The sequence below is a fragment of the Amblyraja radiata genome, chromosome 10 (assembly GCF_010909765.2).
Source record: "Amblyraja radiata isolate CabotCenter1 chromosome 10, sAmbRad1.1.pri, whole genome shotgun sequence".
Taxonomy (NCBI): domain Eukaryota; kingdom Metazoa; phylum Chordata; class Chondrichthyes; order Rajiformes; family Rajidae; genus Amblyraja; species Amblyraja radiata.
The window spans coordinates 46,094,961-46,120,763 of NC_045965.1; the positions used below are offsets into that span (position 1 = coordinate 46,094,961).

The 25,803-nt window shown below is 42.3% G+C and overlaps 1 protein-coding gene across 1 annotated transcript in view; it reads right to left on the reverse strand.

Moving 5' to 3' along the window:
• b4galt2 (beta-1,4-galactosyltransferase 2) overlaps positions 1 to 25,803 on the reverse strand; it is a 320,832-nt gene that overhangs the window by 128,425 nt on the left and 166,604 nt on the right. The window contains exon 3 of the mRNA XM_033028726.1: positions 17,099 to 17,334. Within this exon, the coding sequence (XP_032884617.1) occupies positions 17,099 to 17,334 (236 nt within the window). The remainder of the gene's footprint in view (positions 1 to 17,098; positions 17,335 to 25,803) is intronic.

Genomic DNA, 25,803 nt, shown 5'->3' on the forward strand with positions numbered 1-25,803 from the left:
AGAGGGAGTGAACAAGCCTTATGGGTCAGCCACAAGAAACCTCATGGCCGGGTAACAAGCCAAACCATCTCAAGATGGCTAAAACAGGTACTGAAAGCTGCCGGGATAGATATTAATACCTTTAAATCTCATTCCACTAGGGCAGCATCAACATCAACGGCAGCAAGAATGCATGTACCTATTGACCTCATACTAAATACGGTAGGATGGTCGAGGGAAACAACATTCAGAACTTTTTACAATAAGCCGTTGATGAAACCTGATTTATTTGCAGCAAACATATTAGAAGCTGCAAATATTTAATTTAAGCCCGGGGGAGCAATTTAAATTTTGTTATTGTTAATAAATACCTTTTTGTTTCTTGAAAAACAGATTCACTGGTTGATTACGATAACACTTCCTCCCTCAAGAACTTCGGCAGTGAGTGAAATGAAACTGTTACACGGTTTGAAATCACAGAGCTTTGAAATCTTCACGTAGTCACTCACGTGACTCCGAAGTAAAATAGTAAGATTAAACGAGAACTTACCAGTTTGAAGTTTGATCTGTATTTTATGAGGAGTTACGATGAGGGATTACGTGCCCTCCGCTCCCACCCTCATTATATGGATCAAACTAATAAATTGATGTCTCCTTATCTTTACTATGTTTACTTCAAATAACTGTGTCTATCTGTGATTCCACACCGCTGCTTGGAAGTATGCCGCGCCTGCGCACTGAGCGGGTTCTTCTTCACGTAATCCCTCATCGTAACTCCTCATAAAATACAGATCAAACTTCAAACTGGTAAGTTCTCGTTTAATCTTACTATTTTGTCTCTTCTTATTAGCAAATGGACAGAACATTTCTAGATGATGCCAATGAGACAAGAAGCACAAATGGTTGAAAAAATGTACTCAGCCAGTTAGTCCTGGAGTCACGGAGTCACACAGTGTGGAAACAGGCCCTTCGGCCCAACTTGCCCACACTGGCCAACATGTCCCATCTACACTAATCCCACCTGCCTGCATTTGGCCCCTATCCATGTACCTGTCTAATTGTTTCTTAAACGTTGCGATAGTTCCTGCCTCAGTTAAAAAGCATCTCTCTGTGAACAATTGTCCCTGAAGTAAAATAAATAAACGTAATCATTTTCCTGTTAAATTATATTCCAAAATATCTTAGAAACATCGAACCATAGAAAATAGGTGCAGGAGTAGGCCATTCGGCTGTTCCAGCCAGCACCACCATTCAATATCATGGCTGAACATCCAAAATCAGTACCCCGTTCCGGCTTTTTCCCTATATCCCTTGATTCCTTTAGCTCTAAGAGCTAAATCTATCTTGCTTTCAAATCTTTTGAGGAAAAAAATCAAACTGATAGTTACTGTTATCTGTAATCAGGCTGGAGCCCGATTGATGTCAGTAGCTACACAGGAATAGCAGGGAGTGTATTAAACAGGTGACGACAATAAGATTCACAATGAAATCCTCAGCACTTGGAAAAATGCAAAGATCGCAAAGAAACAGACCCGCACAGTGCGACGATTATTAAATACTTAGGTTTACTTTTCAATCTGTAATGGTTAAGATAAATGGCCGCTAGGCAACCAATTCAATTTTTGATAAGCACATCTGTTGGTTTAGAATGCTCAAAGTAATGTCTCTTAAATTGATACAAAAAGCATTCTTGCAACGGTTGGATCTATCAAGAGTTTATTTCTGACAACAGCTTGACAAGGCATTCAATACGACAGAAAAGAAGAAAAAAACCCGATGTGTTTAATTATATATCTCCCAGCACTGCATTGAGTGGGTAGTAGAAAACAGTTCACTCTGGTCTTGCCATTCAATTTCCATTGAGAAATAGTGGTTCTGCAGCTGACATTTCAAAGATAGATCATACTGATAAGAACGTGAAACTGACAGGATTTGAATGGCCAGTTACTATTTTTCCCCCAACATCATGAAAGCACAAAAGCTCATTTTTAGAAGAAAAATAAATGTTGCCACAGCTGTGTTAAGACAGCTGAAGCTGCAAAAGATGATGTGGATCCACAATTGGCAACGCTGCTCTTTGAGGAAAATGGTGAGGCTGCAGGTCGACATCTTGCGATGGGGCTCATCTTGCATCACTGGACGCACTCCGGCAGTTTGGTGAAACTCTTGCAGGAATCACTGTTTAAAGTTTTGTCATGGACGTTGCGAGCCAAAGGGCCTGTTTCCTGTGCTGTACTGTTCTACATTCCAAGTTTCAAGCTATTGGAAGAATCAGCCAGTTCATAACTTACTTAGACTTAGTTCCTCCCACACTGTTCAGTCCATTGAGCAGTAAGCTTTCGCCATTCTGTTCGGTTAGGTGCGACGTCTTCCACCCTTGATAGGTTTACTTCCCGGGCTTCCAAATCCTTCTGGAATGTTCGCCTCCATGTGAGTTTTGATCGGCCCCTTTTCCTTCTTCCGTCAGGTTGCCATGTCATTGCTATCTTAGGTGCACGTTCTGGTGACATTCTGAGTACATGTCCTGCAAAGTTCATTGCTGGCTGAAATTCTTTGGGTGGTGGTACCTGTCAGTTGACACTGGGAGAAATTGTGCAAAAAAAAATTGCATGCTTCTACTACCTGAACAGACTGAGGAAATTCAGCAGTTCAATTACTCTCACAAACGTCGACAGTTGCACCATATAAAGCATACCATTGGGTGGCATAACAGCTTTGTTTGGGTGGCAGAGTGTTCGACCTCAGGCATCAATATTTGTAGGTTGCCAAATTGCCTTGTAATAGCTTATAGACAATAGACAATAGGTGCAGGAGTAGGCCTCTGGCCCTTTGAGCCAGCGCCGCCATTTAATGTGATCATGCCTGATCATCCCTAATCAGTGCCCCGTTCCTGCCTTCTCCCCATATCCCCTGACTGCGCTATTTTTAAGAGCCCTATCTAGCTCTCTCTTGAAAGCATCCAGATAACCTGCCTCCATCGCCCTCTGAGGCAGAGAATTCCACAGGCTTACAACTCTCTGTAAGAAAAAGTGTTTCCTCATCTCCGTTCTAAATGTCTTACTCCTTATTCTTAATCTGTGGCCCCTGGTTCTGGACTCCCCCAACATCGGGAACATGTTTCCTGACTCTAGCGTGTCCAAACCTTTAACAATCTTATATGTTTCAATGAGAACACCTCTCATCCTTCTAAACTCCAGAGTGTACAAGCCCAGCCGCTCCATACTCTCAGCATATGACAGTCCCGCCATCCCGGGAATCAACCTTGTAAACCTACGGTGCACTCCCTCAATAGCAAGAATGTCCTTCCTCAAATTGGTCTCACTTGGGCTCTGTACAACTGCAGAAGGACCTCTTTGCTCCTGTATTTGACTACTCTTGTTATAAAGGCCAACATGCCATTCACTTTCTTCACTGCCTGCTGTACCTGCATGCTTACTTTCATAGACTGATGGACAAGGACCCCCAGATCCCGTTGTACTTCCCCTTTTCCCAACTTAGAAACATAGAAAATAGGTGCAGGAGGAGGCCATTCGGCCCTTCGAATCAGCACCGCCATTCATTGTGATCATGGCTGATCCTCCCCTATAAATTAAGTAACTCACTCTATAAGTAAAAGGAAAATGTGTAGATATGTAAAATAAATATATTATGTTTATCATTTAAGATTTCATTAATACTGTTTTATATCAAGTATCACAACTAAATTGTAACTGAGTACTTAGATTTAATACTTAATAAAAGGAGAGCAGTGTAATTATTCATACATATTCATATATATGTTAATGAGTTGGTGTTCAATACAAGCAGGGAATGTTGGGTAATAAATCTCTCTCTCATGATCCAGGCAACCTGCGTGTAAGTTGTTATTCATTCTGCCGTCCGAAAGATAACAACCTCGTTATGGACATGGATGCGCTACAATGGAACTGATGTGCCACAATACCGAGATTTATATTTTGCACTCCGTGTCTTTTCCTTTCTTCAATCTATTGTGCTTGAGTTTAATTTGATTGTGTTTATGTATAGTATATCTGATCTGTTTTGGAGAGCATGCAAAATAGTAAGATTAAACGAGAACTTACCAGTTTGAAGTTTGATCTGTATTTTATGAGGAGTTACGATGAGGGATTACGTGAAGAAGAACCCGCTCAGTGCGCAGGCGCGGCATACTTCCAAGCAGCGGTGTGGAATCACAGATAGACACAGTTATTTTGAAGTAAACATAGTAAAGATAAGGAGACATCAATTTATTAGTTTGATCCATATAATGAGGGTGGGAGCGGAGGGCACGTAATCCCTCATCGTAACTCCTCATAAAATACAGATCAAACTTCAAACTGGTAAGTTCTCGTTTAATCTTACTATTTTACTTCGGAGTCACGTGAGTGACTACGTGAAGATTTCAAAGCTCTGTGATTTCAAACCGTGTAACAGTTTCATTTCACTCACTGCCGAAGTTCTTGAGGGAGGAAGTGTTATCGTAATGAACCAATGAGTCTATTTGTAGAAAAACACAATGGTATTTTTTAAACAATAACAACAAAGAATTAAGTTGCTCCCCTGGGCTTAAATTAAATATTTGCAGTTCGTAAATCTTTACTGCAAATAAACCAGGTTTTGCCAACGGCTTATTATAAAATTTCTGAACGGTCTTTTCCCTTCCCACCATCCTGCTGTAGCCAGGATGTGGTGTATAGGCATGTCCATTCTTTAGCCGTCGACATGGATGCTGCCCTGGTGGAATAAAATTTGTACATGTTAGTGTTTATCCCAGCAGTTTCTAGCACCTGCTTGAGCCATCTCGCAATGGTTTGGCTCGTACCCCACCATAAGGTTTTTGTGACTGACCCACAAGGCTTTTCATCTCCCTCGAATATTCTGGTTGTGTCTATGTAGGATAGTAGGTAGGTCATGGCACATAACCGTGGTTCTGGTGGGTAAGCCACGACTGGATTAGGTGTTCCTGGTCTGCTCTGTTTGACCAGTCGCTGGATAACGACAGATCTGGTCTGGAGCTGTGATCATGTTGTCCAGTCGCAATAGGTGTAGTGACTGGACCCTCTGAGCGGATACAAGTGCCATCAACCTAAGCGTCTTTAGTGTAGCTTGCTCGAGGCCGGGGGATCTGGCTGGTGGCCATTCCCTGAGATATGTCAGGACCACACTGATATCCCAAATATGGGTATACCTGGGCTTAGGGCTTGATATTGTAAATGCCCTTCATCAGTTTTACCACCAGTGGATGGGATCCCATCGCCTGTTGTCCTGCCGCTGGTTTGAGATAAGCAGAAAGAGCACTGCGCTGTGTTGATGGCACTGTAGCTGATCCCTACATCGTGGTGTAGATGGCCAGGAACTCCAGTATGTTGGTGGCTGTAGCTGTTGCGTATGTTGTCCATGTTTCCTGGCAGTACTTCTCCCTTTTTTGATGCTGGTTAAGTACTGCCTCTTGGTGGATGTTCGAAGGGATGCCGACATGGTGGTGATGGTTTGTTTGGACAATCCCAGTTCCAGGTAAGGTCTGTTCAAACTTGCAACCCAGACGTTTAATTTTCTCATGGCATGGGTGTTTAGCTTACCTGGTAGGTAAGTAGCTGATAGCCAAATATGTCTTTCGACATACCATTGCCAAATCATGTTGACCAATTTGTCGCATGATAATGATTTTATGCCACCCATATGGTTAATATAAGCCATCACCGTAGTATTTATCAATTTGTAACCGAACATGCAAGTGCTGCATATTAGATACATATGCTTTTAAACCATAAAAGGCGCCCAACATCTCTAGATAGTTAATGCCCAGTGTAAGTAGTAATGATGACTCTAGTTTAGTCCATCTACCACTTGTGCTGGATATGGAGTTAGTCGCTCCCCAGCCTTGAGCACTGGCATCTGTTTGAATAACTAAAGTAGGGTTAGTGATAAAGATAGGGCTGAAACTATGCCAAACGTTTTCTGCCCACCACTGTAGCTCTGATATTGCTTCAGTGGGTAAGTTCATGACACGATCATAGTGACCTGTATGTCGTTTTATTGCCCGTACCTTTGCTCTCTGTAAATTTTTTGATAGTGCAAAGGTCCGAATTGTGTAGCCGGAAATGCTGCTACCATTTCCCCAATTACTCTTGCTACTTGTCGAATAGTTGGTCGCTCGTTGACCATTAATTTGTTGCATGATTGTGCTAATTCAACCATTTTTGCCTTTGGCAAGGTAACAGTCATATGGACTGAGTTAATTGTGAAGCCCAGGTAGTCCATGATAGTGGATGGCTTCAACTTAGATTTATCTGGATGTAGGACGAACCCCAGAGTTTCGAGGAGCTGTTTTGTAGCTGATACTGCTGCCACAGCCAATTCCATCGTTTTACCTACTATGAGAATATCCTCCAGATATGCCATGACAATATGTTTTTGTTTTCTTAGTATTGCCATGGCTGGGTTCAATATTTTGGTGAATAATCTTGGGCTGAAGTTCGCCCATAGGGCAATGCTTTGTACCATCCAGATAAATTTTAGGTATCTGCGATGATCCTTGTATATGGGTACTAGATAGTAAGCATCTTTAAGATAAATGCTTGCCATGAAGTGTCCTTTGGAATTCAGTTGTTTGGCAGTAACATATGTCTCCATTTTGAAATGTATATACTTAACAAATTTGTTTAGTGATGTTAAGTCAATGATGATGCGACAGACACCATCTTTTTTGGTTTTAGTGAATATATTCGATACAATTTCCAAAGGTTCATGTTTGGTCTTTTCGATGACCCCCTTTGTGATAAGTCTCACCAGTTCAGCTTGTCCCTCACGTTTCTCTTTGACGGAGGGAGAAACACCCTTTGGGGCCATTGTTGAACTGGCGGCGTTTTTTCTGACATGAATTGTATTTTATATCCTGTAATGTTGTTGAGTATATACTTGTCACTCGTGACCATACCCCATGCTTCTTTAAACAAGTGTAATCTCCCCCCTGTTAATAAAGCACCCTTATTCTCTATATGCTGGTAGCGACCAGACCCACCTACCTCCATGGTTATTGGCGATTCTGTTTCTTCATTTTCCTGAAGATTTTGTTCTGACGTGCTGGCGATGTTGGGGGGAGGCGCATTTTCCAGAGGGTCCGCTGCGGGCCCTGATCTGAAAGATCTTTGGGGATAATGTGCGGACCCCAAGCGTTCACCAGTCCCATATTGCGGACGTCGACTGGTGGATGCCGTGGGGTGCTGCCACTTGGGTATCGGAGGTCTTGGTTTGCTCGTCCCGGGGCCTGCCCTCATTAGGCCGAAGGTTTTTGATGCTTCCTGCATCTCCTTCAGTTTTTATTGAAATCTTTCCCAAATAGCAGCGCGTCCGTCTCCGCAGCTGGGGCTTTACACAAGCCAGCAAATTTGGGATTGAGGGCAGGTCTTATGTTTCCCTCCGTAGATTGTTGATCTCAAATTGTGTGGTACACATTAATGCCAGCACATCCTGCTGGCAGGTATCCATCTCCGTGGTCTCCACGGAACGAGCAAAGGCTGTGATGGCTGACGTCAGGAGCCTTAGGATCCGCTGTAGCTTGAGCTCTTGGGTCTGGTGTGTGACCCACATGCCCCCAGATTTGGCTGTTGACACTTTTTACTTTGAGGGCCTCACCGTTTTCTGGTGCTGTGTTGTTTCAGCACCTCAGCGAGCACCTTTTCCAGTAATGGTTGATGCTGGCCGCCATTCTTGGTTCCAGCGGTGCTCCAGCCCGTGGGGTTGCTACAAGCGGTCCATCACACCCAACAGCTCTTCATGTTCCTGCACCCCTGGCATACTCCCGAATTCGTCCGCCTGCCCCTGTTCCAGACCAGCCCAGCCCTGGTCACCAATGCTAGCCTCCAGTAATGAGGGAGCAGAGGGCAGTGCATGAGGCACTGTGGAGGGGGTGCCTGACCTCCCTCCGCGAGAGCGCTCTTTCTGCGCATCGCGCTGGAGCTGCTCCAATTGCTGTTGGATGCAGCTCAGGCAGCTGTCTCTCCTCCATTTAGGTTGAGACATGTCCCCGTCCGACGAATCGGACGCCACCGGCCGGATGCCTGTTCGGATGGCTAGACATCCAGCCCGCAGTTCAGGCACTAGCGGGACTGGGCTCGGCGCGGTGATGGGGATAGCGGGGCGACCGGTAATTGTTCCTACCGCCTGTTGCTGCCCCCCTTGCAATGGAACGCTCCTCCGCTGGAGTCGAGCGGGGGACAGGTTCTTCTGGAGCTTTTGTGCCTTGTGTAGCGAGAGCGCCCCTCAAGCAGCGCGTCTCGCAGGCATCTGCTCCGTGAGCCGCTCCAGCGGCTCAGGCGGCTCTCTCTCCCCCGTGCGGGTGGAGAGACGTCCCGTCCGACATCGGGAAACACCTGCCGGATGCCTCTCGAGTGGCTATGCGTCCAGCCCGCTGCTTCAGGTACTAGCGGGCTGGCCTCGGCACGGTGTCGGGGAATTACGGAACACCGGGTCGCTCCTACCGCCTGTTGCTGCCCCCCTCCCCAACGGGAAAACGGGGGACAGTTTTGTTCCAGAGCCTTTTTCTCTGCCTGTAAAACACAAGCAGAAAAAGGCTCACCTGTAAAAGAAAACCCGACCTCAGGATACTCACCTGACGGTCCGGTTCATCCTGTAACGGGACAGCCTAGCTCCCGTGGCAGCCGCTGTTGCACTGCTGGCGTAATGCCGCGCCTGCGCACTGAGCGGGTTCTTCTTCACGTAGTCACTCACGTGACTCCGAAGTAAAACAAAGATTTTCACTGCACCTCGGTTCATGTGACAATGTAAACCTACACTTAGCATGCCAAGCAGCATCTGCAGAGGTAAAGGAACAGTCAACATTTCGGGTCAAAACCCCGCAGTGTCCTTTGTTTAATTTCCAGTGCTGGCTTTTCCTTCATAACTTCGTGCCTTCACTGTTCGTGAACATTGTGCCTTCTCCCACAGTGCTATCCACTGTGGGGGGATGATTTTTTTTTTTTTTTGTCTAACTGTAGTCTTGTAGGTCTGTGTCCAAGATGGCTGCCGTGAAGGGAGAGTGGACGCTGGCACGAATTGGTTGCCGCTGCTCTCTCTTCACACTGTGTTTTTGATTTTCTGTTTTTGGATTGAATTCTGTTTTTAATTTGTGTCTCTGTGATGTCTTTATTATTTGTCATATTCCAATTATATGTTATTCCGATTAAATGTCTATTATTGTTATGTCTGTATTCTTTCTTTATGTGCTGCACGGAGAGGACGCTGGCGCTGTTTGTTCGCCGCTTCTCCGTTTGCTATTGTCTGTTACTATTGTAAAGCGACTTTGAGTCTTAGAAAAGCGCTATAAAAATAAAATTTATTATTATTATTATTATTAAAGTAAAAGGAACAAACTCCAGGAGTATTTATGTCATGTAGCTGCTTGACCCAAGGGAAAAATAAGATGTAGACGAGGAAAGAGGCTCAGCCACATTCACATTCACATCTGTTGTCGCCAAGACTGATAAAAATGTTCACAAAAACACAAGCTGCAAGCATAAAATCCATATAAATTGATACAAGTGAAACAAAGCTACAAATGTGTGCTATGAGTGTACCAATTTCTAATCTAATTTTATGCAGGACTTGAGTAAATCTTTGAAGACTTCTCAAAAGTCTTCCTGAAACAACGTGGCATTAAAAGTACCTTATGAGAGATAACTAATTCTCAATGTAGTGGAGATTACGGTTGAGAAATAGCAAAGGGATCAAAATTAGGAAATAGAATAATTTAATTTATGTTAGTATTATAGTTTAAATCCTGAAACTAAAGAGCTTCAAATGTAACTCAGTCGATGTCAACAAATCTGTAAGGCTGGATTGCTTGCTGCGTAAAAATAGCCTTGAATCGGTCTAATCTTTTCAGGAGAAAGCAGGATAGAGCCGCATTCTTAGTCTTTCTGTACAGGCAAGTAGATACAATAGGTGAAGTACGTCCAGAATTGTGCTGTGTAGCCTCTTTGTGTCCTTAATATTACTTGCTCAATATATCAATGTAAAAGCAGAAGAGAAGGTCTTGCAAAGATGAAGAAAAGGCCTCTTAGCTCATCTTAAAAGCAAGGTCACTGAAATATGAAGCTGGAAGAAATTATGACAGGAAGACAGAAATAAAATTGAGTTGACTAGTTGTCAACAGGCATCTCTTTAAACGCTGGTGTAAGCCCAGAGCTTGTTTATTCATTGTAATCTTAAATATACATTCATGCATTTGGCTGGCCCAAGAATCGGACTAAATTTGTGCAGGAAGGAACTGCAGATGCTGGTTTAAATCGAAGAGAGAGACACAAAATGCTGGAGTAACTCAGCGGGACAGGCAGCCTCTCTGGAGAGAAGGAATGGGTGACTTTTCAGGTCGACCCGAGGCTCGACCCGAAACGTCACCCATTCCTTCTCTCCAGAGAGGCTGCCTGTCCCGCTGAGTTACTCCAGCATTTTGTGTCTCTCTTCGATTTAAACCAGCATCTGCAGTTCCTTCCTGCATTTTGTGACTAAATTTGTGAAAGCTTTTGAAAAGAAACAAATCAAAATGTCAAATAATAATCATGCAAATGTTGTGAGGAACATTATAAACTACTGTGAACATTGTAAACTACCGTGAATACTGATTCATAATTACACATTTAATTTAAATACTCAAAATATGAAATCTTCATGATATTTCTTAAATTAAATGAAATCTAAATATGAATTGACTTAATTGATAATTATCTTTATCCCATTCCTATTACTTCTACATCTCTACACTTGCCTCTGGAACCATACACCTTCATAACATAAAAAATGGTGCAGTCATAATACTATTCTTGAGTGCTCAGCGTCAGCCCCACAAGTGTGCTACACACCCAGTCTCACACTTTGGTGGAATAATTCACATCCAAGCCCCTTGCCAAGGCTACGTTGCAATGTAACATTATGCATCAGGATCCCATTTGAGTACATTGACTGGTTGCCTGGTTGGGTGACTTGATTGTGCAGAAACAAAGGAGTATACAGAGAGTGGCAGATATTGCCCAGTTCACCGCAGATACCGATCATCAAAGCGATCTATAGGAGGTGCTGTCTCAAAAATGCAGCTGGTAGCATCAAAGACATACGCGACCCTGGCCACACTCACTTAATTCCTACCTTTGGCAAGAAGGTATAGGAGTCGGAAAAATCACCAGGTTGAAGAATAGCTTCTTCCCTACAACCATCAGGCTCTTGAACATAACACAACACTAACCTCAAGTCAGGGCTAATTACCTAGAAGAATCAAAACTGGAAAAAACAGAAGAAATGAAGGTCCACTGCTTCACTGCTTTCCAGGGCTTTTATGCATAGTGACCTTTGACCTGGGCATGAGCAGTCGGAATACCGAACTCGCTTATTAAAGCCCCTGTCCCACTTTCCCGAGTTACTCGCGAGTTCTCCCGAGTTTGCCCTTTGATTCAAACTCGGAGAATGTCCGTAGCGAATCCATAGGAGGCCGTAGGAGTTCGTAGATGTTTCGTAGCGGCTCGTAATGCCAGCCGTAGGTACTCGGGGCATCAGATAAGTCGGGACGGTTTTTCAACGTTGAAAAATGCCCACGAGTAAAAGAAATAGCTCCGAGTACCTACGGCTGGCTATTACCGTAATTCTCCGAGTTTGAATCAAGGGGAAAACTCGGGGGAATTTGTGAGTAACTCGGGAAAGTGGGACAGGGGCTTAACTGTGGAAAGCAGTGGGTGATGGTGGAAGGTGTTTTTTGGGACTGGAGGCCTGTGACTAAGGGTACGTTTCAGTGTTCGGTGCTGGGCCAATTGCTGTTTGTATTTTATATCCATGACCTGTGTGAGAATGTACAAGTAATTATTGGTAAATCTGCAGATGGCACTGAAGTGGGTGGTCAATGGAGTTTAATGCAGATAAATGCTAGGTGTTGCATTTTGGAAAGTCAAACCAGAGCAGCACCTTCACAGTGAATGGCAGAGCCCTGGGGAGTATTGTAGAGCAAAAGGATCCAGAAGTACAGGTACATGGTTTCCTGAATGTGGCATATCAGGTAGGATAGGATGACCAAGAATGCTTTTGGTACATTGGCCGTTATCAGTCAGGGTATCGAGTTTGGAAGTTGGGATGTTGTGTTACAGATGAACAAATGGTTGGTGAGGCTGCATTTGGAGTAGTGTGTTCAGTTTCAGTCACCCTGTTATAGGAAGGATGTTGTGATGCTGGAAAGAGTACAAGATCTCCAAGAATGTTAATAAGAATTAAGGTGCTGGGCAGAGGTTGGGGAAACCAAGACTTCATTCCTTGGAGCGCAGGAGGCTGAGAGGTGATCTTATAGAGGTGCATAAAATCATGAGAATAATAAATAGGGTGAATGCACAGTCTTTTACCCAGAGGATTGGGGAATCAAGAACTAGAGGATTTAAGGTGCGAGGAGAAAGATTAAATAGGAAGCTGAGGAACCTATTGTCTTCACAATTAAAAAAAACAAGTTCAATAGTGTTCAAGAGAGTTTATTGTCATGTGTCCCAGATAGGAAAATGAAATTCTTGCTTTCCTTTAGCACACCAGAACATAGTAGGCACGAATACAGAACAGATCAGTGTGTCCATATACCATTGTATAAATATATACACACATGAATAAATAAACTGATAAGGTGCAAATAAACAGATTATGGGCTATTAATGTTCAGAGTTTTGTCCAAGCCGAGTTTAATACCCTGATGGCTGTGGGGAAGTAGCTATTCCTGAGCCTGGTCGTTGCAGTCTTCAGGCTCCTGTACCTTCTACCTGAAGGTAGTGGAGAGATGAGTGTATGGCCCGGATGGTGTGGGTCCTTGATGATGCTGCCAGCCTTTTTGAGGCAGCGACTGTGATAGATCCCCTCGATGGAAGGGAGGTCAGAGCCAATGATGGACTGGGCAGTGTTTACTACTTTTTGCAGTCTAACCTAATTTGACCAATAAAACAAACCTAATTTGTTTGTTTAACAATAAAATCTCATAATTGATTCACTAGTGCGGTCAATCGGTCAATAAATACTATGAGCAGTATTTTTCCCAGGACATGTTAAGTCGTGTTTATTGAAACATGCACATGTACGGTGAGGTAAAGGTACAATGAAATTCTTGCCTCCAGCAACATCACAGGCACATGGGCCACAATTATTTCCACAAACAGGTCACTTACCTGATCAGAGCATTTGGAACCTCTTCAACAGCTCATGAGATAGGATGAGATTTATGAGCTATTTTACCCACATGGCAACTTCTTTATCTCTTTCAGGGAAAGTAGCCAAAAAGGAATGAGTCACTCGGAACCTCCTTCTTCATTTCCTGGCCAACAGTTAACTGAGCAGAAGATAGACACAACATGCTGGAGTAACTCAGGGGGACAGGCAGCATCTCTGGACAGAAGGAATGGGTGACGTTTCGGGTCGGGACCCTTCTTCAGACTGGACGGGTCTCAACCCAAAACGCCACCCATTCCTTCTCTCCAGAGATGCTGCTTGTCCTGCTGAGTTACTCCAGCATTTTGCATCAATCTTCGGGTTAAGCCATCATCTGCAGCTCCTTCCTACACAGTTACTGAGCAGAACTGTTGGAGGGGTGAGGGGGGGGGGGGGGGGGGGGGGGGGGGAGGTCAGGGAATCTGTCCACAGGTTCAATTAGCTGTGATTAATTTTGCATGGAAAGTTAGTGGATAGCGCAACAACAAAAAAACTTTCCTTATTGCAAGGGGGAACTTCTGATTTTGATTCATGTCAAGTTTAACCGAAAGATTGTCTTGAAAATTGACCTGGTTCACTAATATCCTTTCGAGAAGGAAGCCTGTCAGGTCTAAGCATGACTACAGGCCCACATCAATATTGTTAGCACATTATTGTCCATGGTTACATCAAACTAAGGACAGCTGGGGATACGCAGTCACTTCTACTTCCAAACAGTTAACGATTGACGCTAATTTGCAACTGCGCCCACATCTAAAATGAATTTTATTTTTCTTTAGTTTAGAGATAGGCAAGGAAATAGGTCCTTCGGCCAGGCCATCCTCAGGCCAGCCTTTCACAGTGAATGAAACACAGGGGAGGTGCAATCACTTTTGTGGAAGGGAGAAGCCAGGTGAACCTGGGTGATGCCACAAATAACAATGAGATGCAGGACCAAGTAACCTGTTTTAGCAAAGTTGCCGAGGAACAAAGTTGGACGGGATACTTGTAAGGCTTTCTGATCATTGAAAAATGCCATATTTCCATCCAAACAAGGAGACGCATGCTTGGTTTAACACATTATCCAAGAAAAGGCTCAGCAGCACAATGCCACATCGAGTAGAGCTGCTGCCTTCTTGCTCCAGAGACCCAGGTGACACCAAAGCTCCACCTTCAAATGCAATGATACATCAAGGGCTTAAATGCCTCTTTAGAGGGATATTGTAAACTTTGTTGCATTAGTCAGAGATGCCAACGTATTCTGAAATGTACGGATCGATATTGCTCGTTCAATCACCATCATCAAAAACGTTTCTATCTGGCTTGCAGTGTCTGACCTTACTATAGAGAAAATAGCTGCCGGTCAATAACAAGACTGACTATATTTTATAAGTAATGGGCGTGAAGCATTGCGGGACTGACTATCTGTAAATACATCAGGGTATTCTTAGTAACTCATCGCTGCCAACCGAACAGCTAATTCTATTTCATCATATGTGCTTTTAGAAACTTACAAGGCGGCCAACTATGAATGGCATAAATATGCAGTTTTAAAACAGAAATCCGTACCACTATCCGAGCATGCAGCCACTGTAATCACCTGACTCTCCAACATGGCAGCAGTTGGATTTTACAGATAAATGCCCAAAGGTCCACAACAAATGCACTGTAAAACATGGAGAACATGGACATATCTGGAAATGGGGGGGGGGGGGGAGATGGAGGAGGGGATGGAAATCTAGCTCAAAAAGTAATACCCATCAAGTAAAAGCATGATTTGCGTCTGCCAGTAATCTGTTAAGAACATTTAAAAAAGACTCAACGTCCATGACAAGCAAAAGGAACTGATTGCACTTAAGGAGACATGTAATTGCCAGCATAATGTGAAGACAATCAGAAATTTTACAGATGTTCACTGTCAAGCTGTCACTTTGACTGATATTTTTTGCAAGTATAGTGCTCATTTCCTTCCACACAACATTTTTGAAAATACTTCTCACCAGTGAAGGACAAGCCTGTCCTATGATATAATTGCCAAATATTCTTAATATTGCAGAGGTAGAAATAAACCTCATTCTTCCAGAGTTCAACAATGAAGATCCATAGTGATTTATTTGGAAGTTCTCTCAAATAACCACCAGAGGTTTATATGTTCTCCTGATTTTCCCAAATTACTAAAATCACTAATTAAAAAATCAGATTAAATACCTGGATAGTATTTGCAACAAAACGGATGTATTGCTCATACTGATTCATTTTATCACTGTCACTGGGAACGATCTTTGTACCTGGAGATTTTGTGGAACCACCTTGGCGCAGCAGTGGTGTTGCTGCCTTGCAGCGCCAGAGACCCACGTTTGATCCTGACTACGAGTTTGAACGTTCTCCCCATGACCCCGTGGGTTTTCCCTGGGTGCACTGGTTTCCTCCCACTTCCCAAAGACGTGCAGGTTTGTAGGCTAATTGGCTTCGGAGAAGGTTGTAAATTGACCCTAGTGTGTAGGATAGTGCCAGTGTATGGGGATTGCTGGACATGACAGACTTGGTGGGCTTGTGGTTTCTGCGCTGCATCTCTAAACTAAACTAAACACTCACAGATAATAAGTGTGATATGTGTATATCTAGCAATAATTTATTAGGAATTTTATGTTCCTGAACTTTATAATAGTCAAGATACATACTCTTTTCTTACAATTTCTATTTCTCCCAATTTAGGTTACATGAAAGAACAGTGTCCTTGATCATTGATGAGTCTTGAGTGATTAGCATTTTTTATTTTCCTTGCTGTAAGTCCAATACTGGAATTTTTTGAATTCCTACAACGAAAAAAAAGTAGATTTATAGGATTTCTCTCTGCAGTAAACTCTCTCAGAACAGGGCAGAAACACACCACCAGTCTAGAGATTTCTAAAGCTGTAGCTCAGCAAGTCTTTTGCAATGAATGAGAACCATTCCATAATTCGCTTTGATGGAGAGATATTTGGATTAAGGCTTGTTCCTTTTCAAATTAACCGATTTAGATGATGATGAGTGCTTTGATTATCAACACCACAACATAGATCAGAATGGTGATAGCATAAGGAAAGACATTACAAAACCATCTCATTCAATTATTTTCTGCAAGTACATAGAAACATAAAAAATAGGTGCAGGAGTAGGCCATTCGACCCGTCGAGCCAGCACCGCCATTCAATATGATCGTGGCTGATCATCCAAAATCAATACCCCGTACCTGCTTTCTCCCCATATCCCTTGATTCCGTTAGCCCTAAGAGCTATATTTAACGCTCTCTTGAAAATATCCAGTGGAGGTGCTGTCTCGAAGGGCCGAACGGCCTATTCTTGCACCTATTGTCTATTGTCTAATACCACAGATTCCAACTCTCTGTGTGAAAATGTTTTTTCCTCATCTCAGTCCTAAATGGCCTACCGCTTATTCTTAGATTGTTACCCCCTAGTTCTGGACTCCCCCAACATCAAGAACATTTTTCCTGCATCTAGCCTGTTCAATCCTTTAAGAATTTAATATATTTCTATAAGATACCCTCTCATCCTTCTAAATTCCAGTGAATGTAAGCCCAGTCGATCCATTCTCTCATCATATGTCTGTCCCGCTATCCCGGGAATTAACCTGGTAAACCTACGCTGCACTCCCTCAATAGAAAAAATCTATACTTGCTCCAACAGAACTGCACAGTTAAATATGCACTCACGAAGAATAGCAGATGCTGGCTTACAAAATCAACACAAAGTGCTGGAGTAACTCAGCGGGTCAGACATCTCTGGACGACATTTTGGATGGGCACCTTTCTTCAGACCCTGAGGAACGTCATCTATCCATGTCCTCCAAATATGCTGCCTGACCAGCCTGACTTACTCCAGTACTTTGTGGTTTTTTTTGGTATAGTTGAACACTCACTCACCTGGTTTATGATATAAATGCCATAGTTGATCTTCTGCCTGTGGAGAATGGGATGCAAGTAATGGAGCCAGAACTTCAAGTGGTGTTCCCTGTGCCTGAATGGAATTATGATGGCAACTCTTTGCTTAGCTATACAGTCGGCTGGTGTGTATTTGCCTCCTTCTCGTACATCTGGGTTCTCTCTTTGAACTTTCTCCATCGTCATCAGGGAGCTGAATTCTATCAACAGTCTTCCAACTGCAATAAAATTAAAAGAATGATGTGAAATGGTTCTTTTTCACACAAAAAACCCAAGACAATGAATTAGTAACCTCACAAGCAATTTGCTAATACATTCCATTAGAAAGAATGCGCAAGTAGGCAATACGTCTTTATATTTATACAGGCAATGTCCTTTGAAATGTAAGGGAATGTGAACTATTCAAACATATTAGGCATCTCTGCGCCCCTGTGATCTCTTTGCAATCCTCCAAAAGTTCTGTTCTCTGAATCTAGCCCTGTGATCATCCCTTTTCAAAATTACCTGCACATCGCTACCAAGGACCTCCACTGTGGATTTGGTCTAACCCATCCTCCATAAGACCTCACACAGAACCTCGCCACTTCTGCATCTTGTCAGAACTAACTAAATCATCTGGTTAGGTGCCTTCTTACACCCATATATAATTTGTCAGAAATTTTTAGATAATAAAATAGTAATATATAGGGCGGGCTTGGTGACGTAACGGTAGAGCAACCTCCTTGCAGCACCAGAGACCCAGGTTTGATCCTGACTAAGAGTGCTGTCTGTACGGAGTTTGTACGTTCTCCCCGTGGGTTTTTTTCTCCGTGATCTTCCCCCACACTCAAAGACATACAGGTTTCTAGGTTAATTGGCTTGGTATAAATGTAAAATTGTCCCTAGTATGTGGAAGGTAGTATTAATGTGTAGGGATCGCTGGTCAGTGTAGACTCAGTGTTTCAGCTCTGTATCTCTAAACTAAACTAAAAATTGCACCAGGAAGCAATATGGGAAGTTTCATTGCATTAAAGATTGTCAATAAATGTGCTGTTGCTGTTGTTATGCTACACTGTGCCTTTACTTAGTCCCTTTTTGGTAATTGGGGCAGTACAGCAACCTTGAATACAGCTGGGTAAATAGATGCATATTCCTATTCCCTGAACTTGCTACATTTACAAATTACTTGAGGTAATTTTGCATAAATCATGATTAAGATCTATAAATAGCACAAAGAAGCACTGGGATCAATCCTGTATATTTTGTAAATCATTAGCGCTACCATTGACACACAGTCCTTTGAGTAACTATGACAGGAAAGCTGCGAATCTCAGCCATGGTACTGGGGAGCTGTGGTCTGTGTAGAGGCAATATTAAATTTCATCTTGAATCTGTACCATGCTAATCCTAACCTAGGGAAAAACTTGACCCAATACACACCCAACAGGTATAGTCTGATCTCACTGGGTTAATGTTGCATAGCCAGGCTTCAATAGGGTATATTGAAATTGACGCCAAAAAACTGTTTTTTGTGTATCTCTATGTTGAGTTACACAAACCATTTAGACAGAAAGCAGGAAGGGGGTGTGGTGCCCTCTCCTTTGCTTGTCCATCCTAATAAAAATGCTCAATCTAAATCTGCAGGGGGAAAAAAACACACTTTTTAACTTTCTGCACCCAATCCTCCAAATTAAAGTTTGCAAGTTGCATTATGAACTTTATGGAGGAACTGCAAAGTTTAAAAAAACTGCTCGAAAGTAGTGAGTCAACTTAAAATCTGAATCCTGCAATGTATTACGCATCACAACGTCATTAGCAAGCTTCATGTGCCTCATCTCATAATTCTGTTCCCTTTATAAGACACTTGGGACATACATATTCTCTGCTTCAAGGCTACCAATTCCTCAATTTAGATTTCATGCAAATATAACAGGATATTCATTATGATGCAAAACTCAACCAAGGGTGAGAAATGCTATACTCCTGAGAATTAAACATATTGAGATTCATTTCTATCACATAATAACAAGATTATTATATTCCTTCGACTTTTGCACAAGTTGTGTTCTAATTAACTTCCGGTGTCTGACTGCAATAGGACTGAGCAGTGACATTTGAGCTCAAGCCGAGAATACATGGTATAATGACTATGTCATTTGGTTTGATCTTATGGACACTATATTCAGTTTATTTCTACATTTTGACAACAGCGTGCAAGAAGGAACAGCCTCACAGGCTGCGTGCTGAGCACATTATGTAAATTTTGTAATTAGCTCAAATCTGGTTTTGTAAATCGAATCACCAACACAGTAAAATAACTTAGGAGTCACAGCAATACCAGACATGTATTTGCGCCAAACATTTCTGTCAAACATAAATGGTGCTATTTAGTAATCAGTTCACAATGACCAAACCTATCATTAAAGCAATAGTTCTTGACAAATTACAGAAATGTCAAGCAAAATATCACAAACAAATTAATTTACCTTTAAACCAGAGGGAGGACAGTACATAACAATTTAACCAATTAAAAGACCAGATAAACACAACCTGAGAACATTTGTAGAATTGTTAAGAAAAAATTCCTGCCTTTCGGTTGGTGCACCTAGAAAACAAAATCCCTCTGTGTTTTTAACAGATGTATGAATAAACAACAAGTTATTAACAAATTCCAATTACAACCCAGAAATTGACTCAATTCTTTATTTTCTGTCAACCATACAGGAAATTTAGCATTCCACTGATAAACTAGCAATACAGTGTCACCGCGATAGAGTTGCAGCCCCAGCGATATCGATAGCGATACAGCCCCAGAGACACGGGTTTGATCCCGACTATGGGTGCTGCGGTACATAGTTTGTACATTCTCCCTATGACCATGTGGGTTTTCTCCAAGAGCTCCGGTTTCCTCCCACATTCCACAGACCTGCAAATTTGTAGATTAATTGGCCTCCGTAAATAGTCCCTAAAGTGTTGGATTGAATTAGCGTACTGGTGATCGATGGCCAGTGCTAACTCGGTGGGCTGAAGTGCCTGTTTTCTAGGCTGTATCTCTTAATCTAAAAAAATCCTTGCCCCAAGATGCTCAGTTTGAGGAGGTCCGTTTAGGACCAGTTCTTCACCATGAAAGATGGACAAAAAATGCTGGAGTGAATCAATACGATAGAACGTTATTTATCCCAGGACAGGCAGCATCTCTGGAGAGAAGGAATGGGTGACGTTTCAGGTCAAGATCATTCTTCTGAAGAAGGGTCTCGACCCGAAACGTCGCCCATTCATTCTCTCCAGAGATGCTGCCTGTCCCGCTGAGTTACTCCAGCTTTTTGTGTCTATCTTTGGTTTAAACCAGCATCTACAATTCCTTCTTACACAAGTGCTAATGGCTGATTGTCTTTGACATGTCGCCTTTCATCAGTCAAGATGTCGGGACAATATTCCCCTAAATTTAGCCGTAAGATACATAAATAGACTGTGGCAGTGATTGTGGACAATTTCTCCAACATTAGCACATTGACTGTATCATCACTTTCCCACTCTGTGACCTATTTCCTTTGAGCAAGGCTGGCTCAGTTTATCAAAATTGTCTTACTTTTCAATGGGCTCCAAAGATTCCCAAAGTTACAGCACTGTTCTTCAGTGATAGGTATTAATAATTACAATGAACCTGCCTGCTAGGAAACTGACTGAGTCAAAACTGGCTTCTGACCCCCCCATGTGATTTTACCTTCATTGATATGGGGCAATGTGCAAACAAGTAGTCAGTCCAATCGGTTTCCAATTGGGCAGGTTAAGTAAAACGCAAATTAAATGAAACATTTAGAATTTAATGAGAGAAGAAATAGCTACCACCTTGGTCTTCTTCAAGACAAATCCATTAAGACAAATGAATTGGTTTCATTATGGACTGACTTCTTGCTACTGACTTTGCCAAGGTAATTTCTAAATGTCAATTCATGATGTTATAATTCTTAAATAAATTATCACAAAACATGCTTTATACTAATAATTAAGCAGTTTTAATTGCTTGCAGAAACCTGGCAGTTAAAATTGTCTGCAAGACTCTCTTGCTGACAATCCTGCAGCCTACAATTATGTCTTCATCTTCTCCAAAGACATTACCTGCAAACCAGCAGGTTCTTCCTTAAATGCATTGAATGAGCTTTTGATTACTGCAGTGAGACCTAATGCTATTTCAACAATAGGTCTGTGGGGGAATGGCTGCAGCCTTCTGGCTCAGTTGGTCTGGAATAATCAATGGCAGAAGAGGACACAGAAGTCACATCTTTTTTTTAAAAATCTTCCATGATCCACAGGCAAGTTTGGAGCTTGCCACTTTCAGGTATCCCATGCCTCCTCTTGATCAATGTATCCAATGGTGCTATATTATCACGTGTACACTGCACAGTGACATTTTCTTTGCATAGATCACACATGCATGAGTCCAGGGGTTAGTTTCTTGTTTTTAAAAGATTATTGCTGTCAATCTTGGCTCTCATCCATTTGCTTTCCATCCCAAGTTAAATCAAGCTAACCGCTTCTGTTCTTCAATCTCCAGTGAACAAAAGCATTGAAGAAGGGTCAAAACACCACCCATTCCTTCTATCCAGAGATGTCGCCTGCCCCACTGAGTTACTCCAACATTTTGTGTCATCAAAAGCATTTAAAAGATAGATGTTTGAGAGAATAGAAGAGCAAATAATCATCACAATACCAGAAATATGTGGTTGCACTGAAGATCAAAAGGAGATGCATGAGGATGTTATCAGAGGTGGACATTTTAGCTAAGAAAGAAAAGATTGGATGAGCTAGAGTTAATTATTTTGTAACAAAGGTGGGTGAAGGGAATCTTGATTGGGATATAGAGGTTGGGAAATTGCACCCAAGTATAAGAATTTTAAAAACAGGGGATGTAGAATTAACGCAATTGGCAGAAGGATTGGACGGTAGATGAGGGAACATGTTTACACATTTTCTGGTGGCTGAGAACTCACTACAGAAATCCTTTAGACTTTAGACTTTAGAGATACAGCATGGAAACAGGCCCTTCATCCCACTTAGTCTGCGCCAACTAGAGATCGATCACCCCATATACCAGCACTATCCTAGGCACTAGGGACAATTTAAAATTACAATTTACAGAAGCAAATTAACCTACAAACATGTCTGTCTTCGGAGCACCCGGAGAAAACCCACGCGGTCACAGGGAAAACGTACAAACTTTGTGCAGACAGCACCCATAGTCAGGATTGAACCCGGGTCTCTGGCGCTGTAAGGCAGCAACTCTATCACTGTGCTACTATGCTGCCATAATCCTCTCAACATTAGAAATTATTTGGATGTGTACTAGCAGGGATATGACCTGCCATGGCTCTGGTGGGATATGCTTTTGATTTTTTTTTCTATGAAACCCAAAACTGTGGTTTGTTTATGGCAGATGAATGCCAAGAATAAAAGCATCAACTGTAAGGTACATTTTGCAGGTGTTTATAGCCAATACAATATGCACTACACTGGACTGTTGTTTTCCTTGAAACCTCCACTCAATTTCTGTGCCTGCCCATTTCCACCTCCTATAATCTCCTATCACCGATTAGCGGTGATGTCTGTCAATAAATCCACTGAAGCTAATCCATTTATTTTGAAAAATAAAGAGAAAATCTCGCCCCAAATCTATGTAATAGAATGAGTGTATCAATCTGTGTCAAGAACAAATCATTTAAAAAATATATATGCTCTTATGCTAAATACAGCAATTAGCTCTTCAGATGTGGAGCCCCAGCTTCAATGAACTATTAACACAAGAGTCTTCCAAATACAATCTGACTAAGGTTCCAACAAAAGGCCGCAGATACCACTGTACCACAGTTCCAGTTTGAGTGAAATTTTATTACAATAAAAATTAATGAAAATCATAATCCAATTGATGCAGAATTGCACTGGATCTAAGAAGGTAATCAAAGTCCAATGGGATATCCAGCTGATCGACAAGATAAAATCTTCAGAGACAAGAACAATCTTTCTGCAATATCTTTTTCTGTACAGAAAACTTCACAGGAATTCCGAACAGGATAAACTAATTTCCCATTCCTCTACCCTGACAAAATTCTCAAACATTGCTCTTTATATTTCCATGCTCACTTTCAACACTTAGCGTGTTACTTCATTCTCCATCTTCAGTCTCTTTTCCCTTTCCAGACCTGCCCTCGTCCACTCCCTAAATTCACTCTACAACTCCGTTGTAACTCCTCTCATTAATTAATTATTCTACCTTTGGCAAGATTAACTCCTCCATTGACACTCGTGCAGTTCTCTCATTTCTTCTGCAAGACTAAAATCTAATCATTCAATATTTATTTTCCAGTTCCTACATTCATGTACGAGTCATAATTTTGCAAATAGCCTCCAAAAGAGTACCAACCCATATGCAAAGCATACATGGAAGCAGGAGAAATAGAACAAACTTGGTCACAAAAGGGATATGAATAGTGCAGGACATGTGAATTGACAGGAAAAGGCACTGAATCATTGACAATTTTGAATTTGAATTCTTAGATACCAATTCAGAAATCATGAATGTCACCAAATTACAAAGTAGTATTGTTAAAAGATAAAACAATTGTGATAAATTACAATGAACTCGCAAAATGTTTATGTAGATTGCTGACTTATTTTGGCCTGGACACAGTATCATGAAGACAGACACAAAGTGCTGGAGTAATTCAGTGGATCAGGCAGCATCTCTGGAGAAAAAGGGTGGGCAACGTTTCAGATTGGGATGCTTCTTCAGACTGAAAGTAGAGGGGAGGGATCTGGAAGCAAGAAAGGCCAGGACAAAGCAGGACGGGCAACAGATGACCAAGGAAGGATAGAGGCCGGTCAAATTTGTTCTGGACTTTTCTTACCTCCTGTTCCTTCCCCTCTACTTTCAGTCTGAAGAAGGGTCCCGACCCAAAACGTCACCCATCCTTTTCCCCCCAGAGATGCTGCCTGACCCGCAGAGTTACTCCGGTACATTGTGTCTATCTTCGGTATATACCAGCATCTGCAGTTCCTTTCTACACATTTTGGATAGAGTAGTGTGGTCGGAGGAATAGAAAGGCTACATACTGTTTGGAAAAATGTCCAAATCGTTTTGAAAAGCAAATTGCAAATAGATTTAGATTTGTAAGAGATGAAAATGTGCAGATACATCATTAACGGAGAGGCAGAATTGGAAAGCTATTTTAAACTAATTTGGACAGTAACCTGGCAACATGGAGGAATGTCTTCAAATTTCAAAAATAATGTGAGTGAAATTTGATTCAGTTATCAGGAGACACTGAATATCATTCTACTCTTAACCCCTCTTCCCCTCCTCCAAATATATCGTTTTGGAGACTGGAATCTTGAGCAATTTATGAATAATGCATCCCCTGATGTTGTTTCTCAATAGTCCAGTACCAAAGAACTGTCCTTGCCCGACAATTTTATTCTTCTGTGACTCTTCAAATCTACATGGTCACATATGTTTATCTAAGGATCTAGCTTTGTCTCCTATAGTCAATGCTATCAACTTACTTTGAATTGCTGGCACCAGCTAGAAGAATTGGTAGAATTAGGTATTTCCTCACTTCCATAACTGCATTTCAAATGCATCTTAAAGTGGTGCAATGAAAGCCTGTTGCAATGAAAGATCATTGGCCTCAAATATTGGCTGGTTATGGCTCCACAGACACTGGCTAGGCTGGGGAGCATTTTTAATTTAGATTTATGGCCTCTCTACTATTTTCCCTTTGAATGAGTACGTTCCTCTGCTTCTAACACAAGTGAATTAAACAATTTCAGACAAGCTGGATCCGGTTCATACTGAACAGGACAAAACAACCTGCAATTTGTCTATACCGGCCAACTGCACAGATTGGAAAGCAGAATGTGGGCTGTGGACTGCTAGGCTCTGGGCTATAGCTATGCCTTGAAGCGAGGATCACAGACTCAAAGCACAGCTACAGGGATCTTTTAGAGACACAAGAAAACACAAAGTGCTGGAGGAACCCTGTGGGTCAGGCAGCATCTGGGGAGGGTTTGGACATGTGCCGCTTCGGGTCCAACCCAAAACATCACCTGTCCGTTCCTTTCCCAGAGAGAAGAGAAACACGGTAGATGTTTCAGGTCAAGGACCGCTCATCAATACTGAAAAAGAGACCTGCATTTTAAGTTGGATAAAAGAAAGACTGAAACCATATACAATTAGAGGGAGGGAGGTGGAGGGAATGTCTGTGATAGAGGAGAGGGCATGTTTGTAATAGAGAGTACAGGCTGAAGTTGGAAAGGCAGCAATTACCTTTGAATTTGAAACCAAAATGGCAAAATGATACATTTGGAGGTGGGGGGGGGGGGGGGGGGGGGGGGGGGGGGGGGGGGGGGAGAGGCGGGGGGTTATGAATAGAATTATATTCAGTGTCTCCTGATAACTGGGTGAGAAGTTGGCTTTTGGTGTGTAGCACTGAGTGGACTAGACTCCACCCTAGAAACATCACATATTTAACACTCAAGAAACAGTAGAAACATACATTTTGCAGATAGACACAAAAAGCTGGAATAACTCAGCGGGACAGGCAGCATCTCTGGAGAGAAGGAATGGGTGCTGTTTTGGGTCGAGACTCTTCTTCAGACCTCAATATCACAGCCCTGGGGCTCTTTCTGACTATGGATCCTGCCCTCAATACTCA